Raw genomic sequence first — 12,668 nt, 5'->3', positions numbered from 1 at the left:
TTTTTTTTTTTTTTTCACATTTTCTCACACAAAATAATGAGCTCTGATCTTGAAATTTGTCGCGACGACCTATGAACTCAAAGCGAGGAAGTTTTAGATAACACTTCAGTCGATCATTTAAGACCGGTTTTAGCGTCACCTGTGTTAAGCTACGCCGAGCAAGGCCAATAAATGGATGGGTGACTTAAACATTATATTGGGAATAAAGGGAGAACGGGCTCTAGTCTTGATTTTAAATCATTACATGAAAGTAAAATCAAAAAATCAAATCGAGAATGATAATAAACTGAATATTAAACAAATTAGGTAGGTACAAAGGTATTCTTTAACCATGATCGAATAAACTACGAGCTAAAAAATTCCCGGAGGGACGGGCCCTGCTTGTTTTTTAAATTTCCTGAGCCTGAAGTCCCGAGCCTGAGCCGCCTCAGCGGCCGATTTTTATTGGAAAATTTTCTATCTTAAAAATACTCCCCGTGTAATAAGGAATCATTTAAAGTATCAAAAAATTGATTTTTTTTTTTTTGAAAAATTTTCAAATTCCGAAGCAACATTGACTTTGGGTGATATCTGGATGAGTGATTGTCCGATTTTTACCAAATTGTTACAGTCGCGTCCTTGGGCCATACCGGGATACATACCAAATTTCATCGCTCTAGGCTAGGACAAACCGTTCTTGAGATATTTTGTATACCACCTTTTCCCATTTAAACCTGTGGTACACACACACACATATTTCATCGCTCTAGGACAAACCGTTCTTGAGATATTTTGTATACCACCTTTTCCCATTTAAACCTGTGGTACACACACATACATACGTACATACACACGTACAGACCATGGGCTAAAAATCACTTTTTTACTTTTTGACATCAGGGGATCCCAAAACGGATATTTCCAATCATTTCCCGATTTTGAAAATTAGGACCGATTCCAATACTTTCATTAGGTACGAGTATAGCTCGCTATACTGTAGTAATAATAGAAAGTAAAAATTGGGAAAATTAAATTAGTGCATGTTCCACTGATATTTTAATTAAATTAATTACTAATAATTATTTTAATAATATTCGTATTTGGGGCTGCGGCTACACTTTCCCTCGTGGATTGGGAGCGAAATTTTAATTAATGGTGTGCCCACATCTCAAACGGGGGGAAAAATATGACCTCCTAATTACCAAAGTCATGGGTCATGGGTGTTCTCGTATGTTAAACACTGATGTTAATACGTATAATCATTTAAAGTTCGTCACTGTATGGATTGGGAGCGAAATTTTAATTAATGGTGTGCCCACATCTCAAACTGGGGGGAAAATATGACCTCCTAATTACCAAAGTCATGGGTGTTCTCGTATGTTAAACACTGATGTTAATACGTACCTATAATTATTTAAAGTTCGTCACTGTGTCTCGTATGTTAAACACTGATGTTAATACGTATAATCATTTAAAGTTCGTCACTGTGAATAGCAGCGGTTCCCTGCGAAACCGTTAAGTTCTCGTATGTTAAACACTGATGTTAATACGTATAATCATTTAAAGTTCGTCACTGTGAATAGCAGCGGTTCCCTGCGAAACCGTTAAGCACAGTTCAGAATGATGTAAGCTTGGATGGGTGACCAGTGATCTACTATTTTGAGTATTTTGGAATGATGTGAGCTTGGATGGGTGACCACGTGACCAGTGATCTACTATTTTGAGTATTTTGGGATACATTCAGCCTGGGTTAAAAACCTAACTGATTCTATTACCGGTCAGTCTTCCTCTTGGAGAAAAACTGGGTGCCTTTACAGACGTAACTCAATCACAGCTATCAGCTGGATATAACAACTAAAAGTAAAAGGTCAACTCTCTGCAATAGGAAAAATAAACACTGGAAGAGCTCTTCCCTATGCTTGCCAAACTTTTTTGTGAAAGCTGCAGTATAGTTGATTCCGCCTTTCCAAACACTTTTCTTGCCAAACTTTTTTTGTGAAAGCTGCAGTATAGTTGATTCCGCCTTTCCAAACACTTTTAAAAATTATACATTATCTCTCGTACATATTAGTATTATGCTCCTAGAGGTTCGTATAAACAAATTTCAACATCCACAAACTGCATACAGACTGCGGATATCAAAATAATTGCATCCGACTTTTAACTAGGGTAGGATAACGGAAGACTTATTTTGTGATCGCTTTGGGGAATGATTTCTGCTAGTTTCTCTCGGAATTTTCCTCTAGTAGTTCGCGGTTTCATGAAGCTCTGCTTTGTAATTAGCGTGTAGGGCTGCAGCACATCTCCAGGATCTACTCAGGTATTATACAAACCAAATAACCTTATAACATTACCCAAGCTTTTAAAAAAAAAGTATCATCTACAGCTACAGTCTACACTCATGCATGGAGGTAGAAAGAAGACAAAAGTTCTCCTCCATTACCTAGATCCCAAGTTGGTAAACCATTTATTCTCGTAAAGACAATATTTAATTAGCGTGTAGGGCTGCAGCATGTCTCCAGGATCTACTCAGGTATTATACAAACCAAATAACCTTATAACATTACCCAAGCTATTTCTGCTAGTTTCTCTCGGAATTTTCCTCTAGTAGTTCGCGGTTTCATGAAGCTCTGCTTTGTAATTAGCGTGTAGGGCTGCAGCATGTCTCCAGGATCTACTCAGGTATTATACAAACCAAATAACCTTATAACATTACCCAAGCTTTTAAAAAAAAAGTATCATCTACAGCTACAGTCTACACTCATGCATGGAGGTAGAAAGAAGACAAAAGTTCTCCTCCAATTGACGAGTTGGTTGAGATCCCAGCGAAAATCCTAATCCTACCTGAAAATTCGCTTTTTTTCACACAGCTAATTTAGGATCAACATTCAAATAATATAATATATAAGTTCTCTACTTACCACACCAATATCAGCAGTCAGGTAGCTCACCAGCTTGCTATTGAGGATACTCTGGATAATACAGGGCATACGGTTCTTGCTTTGAACACTGTGAACTACGATGGAGCAAATCATGGACACACTCAGCAAGCATAGAGTGTTGGTGTAGAACATTACTGCAACAGAGGAAAATAATGAACAATTAATAATTAACTAGCCAGCCTAGTTAGCTTGGTTGGTAAAGCGTCAGCCTTGTAAGCACTAGGCTGCGGGTTCGATTCCCACCCGGGGCGGATTTTATTTTGAAGGGCAATGTTCGTTCTCGGAACGGCTGGCTTTCTCCTATCCTGTCTTCCTTCTCTCTTCGATTTCGGGACGATGAGACCTTCGCAGTTACAGTTCCCTCTGTCAGTTCTTATTTAATGGACGTAATGGTATTTGCTATTTAACTGTGTCACTTTCTTTCGAAGAGTCCAACCCAAGTTCCATCTATTTTTTTTCTTCTTCTTCTTCTTCTTTTTTCCCATTTTTTTTTTTTTTTTTATTATTATTTTATTATTATTATTATTTATTAATAATGGGTGTGGTAAATCTCACATAATAAACGTAGATGGCATTTCTTACCTATGATGGGTGTGGTGGTGACCATGAGGGGGAGCTTATGTGAGAAGAAGATGAGAAGGGCAGAAGTCATAATCATGTTGGTACCACAGAGGAGGAACTTCTCGCTCGAAGAGGGGGACAGATAGAAGCTGGCCAATGTGAGGATGACGATCACTGAAACAGAATTTCATTTGTTTACTTTGGCCATAATAAATATGACATATGTAGGATTCGATTGAAAGAAATAGAATGTTTAAATCGAACTAAATAAATAAAATGTTTTTATTGTAATATAAGTTAAGAATATGACAAATTACAAAGTCCAGATAGAAGCTGGCCAATGTGAGGATGACGATCACTGAAACAGAATTTCATTTGTTTACTTTGGCCATAATAAATATGACATATGTATGATTTGATTGAAAGAAATAAAATGTTTAAATCGAACTAAATAAATAGATAAATAAAATGTTTTTATTGTAATATATGTAAGTTAGGAATATGACAAATTACAAAGTCATACAAATGATAATGAGGGGGAAAAGAAAAAAACAAACAATAATTAGTGATGCGGCTCTGTGATTATGATTAGTGATTACCTAAATAAGAGCTGACAAACATGATTGACTTGGCGGGGCGGAACGCTACCGCGCTCCATAATTTCGCTATAGCTCCCAGCTTGGCAGTATTAAAGGATCGATTCTCAGTGCCAGAGTAGGCATTATCTATTTTGCTAAAGTTCGGAGTACTATCTAGGTAATTTTGTTATTTTATTTGATCTTGAACTCTGAAGCATCCCCGTTAATTCTCCACTGATATTAACTGAGGGGATAAGAAAAAGTACAATACCTAACTGGCGAATAAGAATAGGAAAAAGAAGTGTAAGAAATAAATAAGTGAATATAAGAGCTGTAATATCTTCCTAAGCAGTGGTGTAAAGTGTAGGGCTGTGTGGATTGGATAACTCCTATTTGTTTAAATAAAAAGAAAAGATTTACTAGAGGAGTTTATTAAAATTACAATCATACCCATTAATAAAGTCTGTACTACGATAACGCAAAGGTATAGTAGGTACAAAATCTGTCCAATGTTTTTGACCCTCGCCCCTCAGCCTGACACTGACACTTTTGAGTTTTTGACTTACAATATGTTGTATATCCTAAAAGAAACCTCTCTGTTGAATTTCAGCCAGTTTGATCTAAATAAAGCCAATGTGGCTTTGTGATTATGATTAGTGATTACCTAAATAAGAGCTGACAAACATGATTGACTTGGCGGGGCGGAACGCTACCGCGCTCCTTAATTTCGCTATAGCTCCCAGCTTGACAGTAATAAAGGATCGATTCTCAGTGCCAGAGTAGGCATTATCTATTCTGCTATAGTTTGGAGTATTATCTAGGTAATTTTATTATTTTATTTGATCTTGAACTCTGAAGCATCGCCGTTCATTCTCCACTGACATTAATAATAGCAAGAACAAGAAGAATATTAGGTATAATCCACCCTAGAACTTATTTGTTTTTATTTCATTTTTTAATCAAAACTTAGCAAAGAAGTTAAACTTTACTGTAAGAAATACTCCTCTCGTTTTTCCTCTCTCCTGAATTTTTTGCGTTCTGTATTCATTCTCTATATTCAAGTTCAGTGGCGTAAACTCCTTTATTTATGTGTTAGATTAGTAGCAAGACTTTATTATAGTCTGGTTCTACTAGGTAAGTACCGAGGTGTGATCTGCATTCTCCAGAAACACAAAATTCTAAATTTTGTCTGTGGCGTAAACTCCTTTATTTATGTGTTAGATTAGTAGCAAGACTTTATTATAGTCTGGTTCTACTAGGTAAGTACCGAGGTATGATCTACATTGTCCAGAAACACAAAATTCTAAATTTTGTCTAATGGCTTTGTTAGAGGTTGTTAGGAAGGGCAATTTTGAAAGAAAAAAAATCACCATAACTTGTTTGAAGAATGATGCTAAGAGGTTCAGATTTCAGAGGTTTCTAGGCGAGGGGCGGCATTCTTTTAAAGAGGAGAGGAAGAATAACAAACGTGGAAAAATCACCATAACAGAATGTTTAATGATCCAAAAAGGAGAAGTTTTTAAAAACTTCTTGGCGTAAACTCCTTTATTTATGTGTTAGATTAGTAGCAAGACTTTATTATAGTCTGGTTCTACTAGGTAAGTACCGAGGTATGATCTGCATTCTCCAGAAACATAAAATTCTAAATTTTGTCTGATGGCTTTGTTAGAGGTCGTTAGGAAGGGCAATTTTGAAAGAAAAAAAATCACCATAACTTGTTTGAAGAATGATGCTAAGAGGTTCAGATTTCAGAGGTTTCTAAGCGAGGGGCGGCATTCTTTTATAGAGGAGAGGAATAATAACAAACGTGGAAAAATCACCATAACAGAATTTTTAACGATCCAAAAAGGAGGAGTTTTTAAAAACTTCTTTTGGATCATTAAAAATTCTCCCATTAGTGAAATCTCTGATTAAGTCACTGGTGAAATCCACCATCAGAGGCTCGGGTAATACAAAGAATATCATACTTACATTTCCATCCTCAAAATGGAAATCAATGTTGTTCCCGTCATACACCCAGGACCCCAGGATCAGCTCGCACACTTGAGAGTCGAACGGCCAATAGGTGAGATCTAGACGACAGTACACTTGAAACTGACAGGGTGGTACCCAAGAGATGAGGCCGTCACTGGAGGCGATGTGGTAAGTCTCTCCGAATGGAGAAACGTCATTGCCGCCTGCACTGGGGACAGAAACAACGAAGTACAATCAGTAATTAGCTAATTAGAGGGAGAGAGATGGAGGGAGAAAGATAGATACAGGGAGAGGGAGAGGGAGAGAGAGAGAGAGAGAGAGAGAGAGAGAGAGAGAAACAAGGTAAATGGTAGGTAACCAAAGGCCTGACTGTGGTTAAAATAGATAAGAGATAGGTAACATACACGTAAGGACTCTTGGGCCAGCCACTCACTATCAGGTAGAGCTGACAGGTACACCTGATCAGGCAGGTCTACCTGATAGTGAGTGTGCTCATCAGATATCAGGTAGAGCTGACAGACGGACCTTTTCAGCCGTACCTGTCAAGTCTAATTGATAGTGTGTGTGTGCTCATCAGGTGTCAGGTGACCTGATTAGGTGTACCTGTCAGGCCTACCTGATAGTGAGTGGCTGGCCCAAGTAAGTAAGTAGGTACAAAGGTTAGGTACTATTTATAAAGTTAGGTGATTACCTATTGAATGTTGATAAATCCGGTTGCCACACTTCTTGTGGCGCTAAATAGATTTGCTTTATGTCGCCATATTTCTTGGGATCCCACTGGAGAACCGGATCATACCATTTCTGAAAAAGAAGAAAATGGATGAGATAATTTTGATATTAAGTTACAAACCATCCTCTAAAGAGTTTTTGTTTCGGAAAAACATAAAACTTTTGATCTGGCAAAAGAGCAAAGTAGATGGTAGATCTCTAACTGTACATATACGTATAAAGAGTTTTTGTTTCGGAAAAACATAAAACTTTTGAGCTGGCAAAAGAGCAAAGTAGATGGTAGATCTCTAACTGTACATATACGTACCTACCTATATACTTGTGATAACAAAAAGATAGGTAATTGGGATTTCGTTGGTGGCTTACAGGTCAAAAGCATTTGATAAGGTAATATAGGGAATTTGTATTGAAATAGAGAACTTTATTTGCAAAGAGGAGCAAGGAGGATGCGAAGGAAGAAGAGGATTCGGAAAGAATAAAGGATAGATATTACATAAAATGAACATGGGTACACTAGGTAAAGTGATTGAGGATGCACTTTACTAACAACATTCACTGATTTCATGTAGAAAATTTTTACTGCCCGAGTACTTAGTAGCTGGGTAAGTATTTATGTCGAGTAATTTTTGCACCCCGATACCAACCATCCAAGATTGAGGATGCACTTTACTAACAAAATTCACTGATTTCATGTACAAAATTTTTACTGCCCGAGTAGGTACTTAGTAGCTGGGTAAACCAACCATCCAGAGTTTGAATAAAAGGCTCTCCGTATGAAATCAAGTCACACGTATGAATATTTACTTGGTTCCCCGGTTTCTGCTTTTGATGATATTTCAGCATATTGCTGCTCGATGCAGTGAACCGATATAAATTTTCGATTCTTCATAAGAAGTGAAGTGGCAAGTCATATGTATACAGAGTGTTTATAGTAAGAAGGAGGCTTGAATAAATTCGTCGTCAGGCCTTACTGATTTGAAGGATTTATAGGGAAAGAAAAACAAGGATTAGGTGGTAGGACATGTTTTGGCATTCTGCCCATTGGTTGTCTTCCAAATACTCGTTAAGAGTTTATCTAGGTGATTAAAGTAATTCCTTGAAAGTTACCCAGTAGGCGCTTACGATACACGAGTTTCTCCTCGCGTCTCGCGTTATTTGAACCTTTTCTTTGGTTTATTTCAGCAGAAAAAAGCTCTCAAGACCCATTTTATAAGTAGTAGAGAAAATTCAAAATCAATATAGGTACCTAACCGCGAACAAAGAAATTACTAAGTACCGAGTATGATTCAATCGGGAGTCGTCCATAGTAGTCGCCCATTGGTTGTCTTCCAAATACTCGTTAAGAGTTTATCTAGGTGATTAAAGTAATTCCTTGAAAGTTACCCAGTAGGCGCTTACGACACACGATTACACGAGTTTCTCCTCGCATCTCGCGTTATTTGAACCTTTTCTTTGGTTTATTTCAGCAGAAAAAAAGCTCTCAAGACCCATTTTATAAGTAGTAGAGAAAATTCAAAATCAATATAGGTACCTAACCGCGAACAAAGAAACTACTAAGTACCGAGTATGATTCAATCGGGAGTCGGGAGTCGTCCATAGTAGTTATCTCGCGTTATTTGAACCTTTTCTTTGGTTTATTTCAGCAGAAAAAAAGCTCTCAAGACCCATTTTATAAGTAGTAGAGAAAATTCAGAATTAATATAGGTACCTAACCGCGAACAAAGAAACTACTAAGTACCGAGTATGATTCAATCGGGAGTCGTCCATAGTAGTTACCAGTTCACCTAAAGCTTAAGCTCTGCGAAACCGATTTCCATAAAGCACTTAATACCACCATTACAACTGTAAAGTATACCTAGCTAATTCTCGAGTCATCCTATGTTATTCTGGCGTGTTATGTTCAGGAGAATAAATAATATTATGATTCTATATGGAAATTGATGTTCAAAGTGTTTTCCTTTGCACATCATCACTGATTGGGACGTGCCAGGAAAATAAAAATGCCCCCACGTCACCCCCTTGTGACCTTTTGCAGATGTATCCCCCTCCTGTTAGTACCCCTATCCCATCCTTCTTTCCTTATTCCCCTCTCTACCTCTGTGAATCCTGAATGCCTCGTTCGTATACCCAAGCTTTTTAAAAAAAAGTATCATCTACAGCTACAGTCTACACTCATGCATGGAGGTAGAAAGAAGACAAAAGTTCTCCTCCAATTGACGAGTTGGTTGAGATCCCAGCGAAAATCCTAATCCTACCTGAAAATTCGCTTTTTTTCACACAGCTAATTTAGGATCAACATTCAAATAATATAATATATAAGTTCTCTACTTACCACACCAATATCAGCAGTCAGGTAGCTCACCAGCTTGCTATTGAGGATACTCTGGATAATACAGGGCATACGGTTCTTGCTTTGAACACTGTGAACTACGATGGAGCAAATCATGGACACACTCAGCAAGCATAGAGTGTTGGTGTAGAACATTACTGCAACAGAGGAAAATAATGAACAATTAATAATTAACTAGCCAGCCTAGTTAGCTTGGTTGGTAAAGCGTCAGCCTTGTAAGCACTAGGCTGCGGGTTCGATTCCCACCCGGGGCGGATTTTATTTTGAAGGGCAATGTTCGTTCTCGGAACGGCTGGCTTTCTCCTATCCTGTCTTCCTTCTCTCTTCGATTTCGGGACGATGAGACCTTCGCAGTTTCTCCTCCAATTGACGAGTTGGTTGAGATCCCAGCGAAAATCCTAATCCTACCTGAAAATTCGCTTTTTTTCACACAGCTAATTTAGGGTCAACATTCAAATAATATAATTATATAAGTTCTCTACTTACCACACCAATATCAGCAGTCAGGTAGCTCACCAGACCACTTGATAGTCCAGATTTTCTTGAATGTTAGACGCGATTCTATAGTCCCTTAACGTCCCTAAGTCCCGAGGAAATTCCTGTGAATTGTTTACGTAGATCAACCACCAAGTCAGTGCAAGAGCCCGAAAATGGTAGAATATTTTGAGGCATACCTATTTGAAATAAAGCCCACCGGAAGGCTCTGTAAAGGGACACTGTCAGCCTAGGTACATACGTACTCCTAAATCGTATATTAACACTCTATCAAAAGGTCTGAATCTAAAATTATCACCACGTAGGTACCTTGTACCTTCGAATCTTTAAATTGGAATAAGGAATAATTAGGATTAAGTTACGTACACATATCCAATTATCCACTTGATAGTCCAGATTTTCTTGAATGTTAGACGCGATTCTATAGTCCCTTAACGTCCCTAACTTTTGTTTGATAAAATATAGGTAAGCCTACTTTTTTAGGCCTATAAAACGGCCTCGCCTTGACTATGGAAAACTATGAGGAGATAAGAAAAAGTACAATACCTAACTGGCGAATAAGAATAGGAAAAAGAAGTGTAAGAAATAAATAAGTGAATATAAGAGCTATAATATCTTCCTAAGCAGTGGTGTAAAGTGTAGGGCTGTGTGGATTGGATCACTCCTATTTATTTAAATAAAAAGAAAAGATTTACTAGAGGAGTTTATTAAAATTACAATCATACCCATGAATAAAGTCTGTACTACGATAACACAAAAGTATAGTAGGTACAAAATCTGTCCAATGTTTTTGACCCTCGCCCCACAGCCTGACACTGACACTTTCGAGTTTTTGACTTACAATATGTATATCCTAAAAGAAACCTCTCTGTTGAATTTCAGCCAGTTCGATCTAAAGCCAATGCGGCTCCTCGTTCGTATGAAAATTTCCCTCCATCTCCTCTTTCTTGTTTGTGTGAATGTGTGTTCTGTATGTGTGATGTTTCCTGTTGTTTATATAATTTGGTGCTTGCCATAAGTTCCAGAAATTCTGTGAACAAAGTTCGTAGACACCCCACGCCGAGATTAAAATTAAACAATTCAATGCGAAATTAATACTAGAGCACGTGTAGAGATAATTAATATAATTTAATAAGTAGCTATATTTATATGTAAATAGGCAAGGTAGGTTTGTACCTAATCTCTATTGTTACCACGTTATCTGCAGTAATCATAAACTATTCTGGAACTTTGTGGTTACACGCGCCCTTTATAAGACACATCAGCGGCGCGATAGCACAAAATTAGGTACAATAGGTAAAAATGGTATTTAAAATTTAAATGATTTTAATTTTATTACTGAAAGGGAGGTAATTTGATTTACTTACTACATCACAGCAACCTCTATGACCTGTTAGGGGCCATAGCGCTTGGATTGCACTCAGGAGGTCCGGGTTTGAATCCCAGCAGTCTCAAAATTTCGAAGATTTTATCATTTTTACGGCTTCATTTCCTGTAATATTGGGTCTCTTATTAATGAATCATTAATAATGATAATACTCTTTATTTTTGACATAAAAGTATCCAAGTAGGCAACTTTTTTTGTACTACTAGATTTAATTAGATACCTACCTATTTCATACAGACCAAGTATCTATTTAGTTTAGTACTACCTAGATGTCCTATAGACATCTAACATTGCACATTGCCTATATTCAAATTTAAGGCTCTCATTAATTAGGCAGGTATTACAATACATATTAAAATAAAAGATTTCGGAGTATCTCTAGCTCTTATCAGTTTTCTAGTATAATGGTGCGCACCATTACCCGCTGCGCACCATTACCCTGCTCTCCCCTATTAAATTAAAAGATAAAAAAAAGTACCTTGGTAGGTATGTACCTACCTATATACTTGTGATAACAAAAAGATAGGTAATTGGGATTTCGTTGGTGGCTTACAGGTCAAAAGCATTTGATAAGGTAATATACGTATTAATAGTACATATTAATTGATAATATTTATTTTGATAAGAACGAGCTGTCTGATCTAGGTACCTATGTATTATTTTACTTTCATTATTACGTCTTACCTAATATGTAAAAATGTAATGTATGTAAAAAATGTAAATGCAGTTTCTTTGTGTTATTATGTCACAACTTTGGTGCTCACTGCAGCATTGTAGGATTTTCCCATCCTAAAATCCAATGTTTACCTACCATGCTGGTACCGGTCGCTATGCGCCTTTATATGTCATAGCTACTCATTTTCCTCACGAGGCTGAGTGGGCCCCGCAACAGCCAGTCACGGAATCAATCATTTGCATGATACAAATTTCATGACCGCGGGAGGCCCGGGAATCGAACCCGGGCCTCCCGCGTGCAAGGCGAGCGCAGTGAACACTACGCCATGGGAGCTGACACATCTTACCTAATATTGTAGGTAAGAATAGTAACTTCAATGTATACGAAGATTACGAAGCGAAGTAACTAATACCTACATAACAGCGTGCATCGAGTAAATAAATAAATAAATATAATAATGAAAATAATAGGTAATAAAACGCATGCACGAGGTGCAACATGGTTGAAACTTGAATGGAAAAATTGATAAACAATAAATAGCAAACATATTACCTCTTCAACTTATTTTACAAAACTCCATCTACCGCATACCTACTCGTACCTATTATAAAATAATAAAACAATACCTACTGGAATAATATTGGAAACTGACCGAGCTAAGAGAAGTTCAAGCTTCAACCGAGGTACGAGTAGTTATAATAGTAGTACATTGTTGGCAATCCATGGAAAACGTCCAAGACTAAACCAACGCAACGGCGGATGAGTCAACTTCTGTCACTAAATCTAGACCCTTGACAAATGGAGTGTGCACGTCTACCTACTGCACGTCGAACGTTGGTACTTTTTCCCCCCTAAGCCAATTTTAGACTATACACCTGGGATCTAAAGAATGACAGTAATAGAAAGTAAAATATTACAAGCTACAAATACCTACACAGTGGAGTTGCACTAGCACCGATAAAACAAACGGTCAAAAAGTTGAACACAACTAGTATAA

The 12,668-nt window shown here is 37.4% G+C and overlaps 1 protein-coding gene across 1 annotated transcript in view; it reads right to left on the bottom strand.

Moving 5' to 3' along the window:
• LOC103514476 (neuronal acetylcholine receptor subunit alpha-5) overlaps positions 1 to 10,337 on the bottom strand; it is a 24,743-nt gene extending 14,406 nt beyond the window's left edge. Inside the window, exons 1-7 of the mRNA XM_026827435.1 lie at positions 10,334 to 10,337; positions 9,092 to 9,250; positions 7,709 to 7,729; positions 6,726 to 6,843; positions 5,993 to 6,242; positions 3,504 to 3,660; positions 2,901 to 3,055 (exon numbers count right to left, since the gene is read on the bottom strand). Of these exons, the coding sequence (XP_026683236.1) occupies positions 2,901 to 3,055; positions 3,504 to 3,660; positions 5,993 to 6,242; positions 6,726 to 6,843; positions 7,709 to 7,729; positions 9,092 to 9,250; positions 10,334 to 10,337 (864 nt within the window). The remainder of the gene's footprint in view (positions 1 to 2,900; positions 3,056 to 3,503; positions 3,661 to 5,992; positions 6,243 to 6,725; positions 6,844 to 7,708; positions 7,730 to 9,091; positions 9,251 to 10,333) is intronic.
• Positions 10,338 to 12,668: the final 2,331 nt, after the last annotated feature.

The sequence above is a fragment of the Diaphorina citri genome, unplaced genomic scaffold (assembly GCF_000475195.1).
Source record: "Diaphorina citri unplaced genomic scaffold, Diaci psyllid genome assembly version 1.1 scaffold1148, whole genome shotgun sequence".
Lineage (NCBI taxonomy): Eukaryota > Metazoa > Arthropoda > Insecta > Hemiptera > Psyllidae > Diaphorina > Diaphorina citri.
The sequence above is the reverse complement of the archived record's forward strand: the minus strand, read 5'-3'. Positions and strand labels throughout refer to the sequence as shown.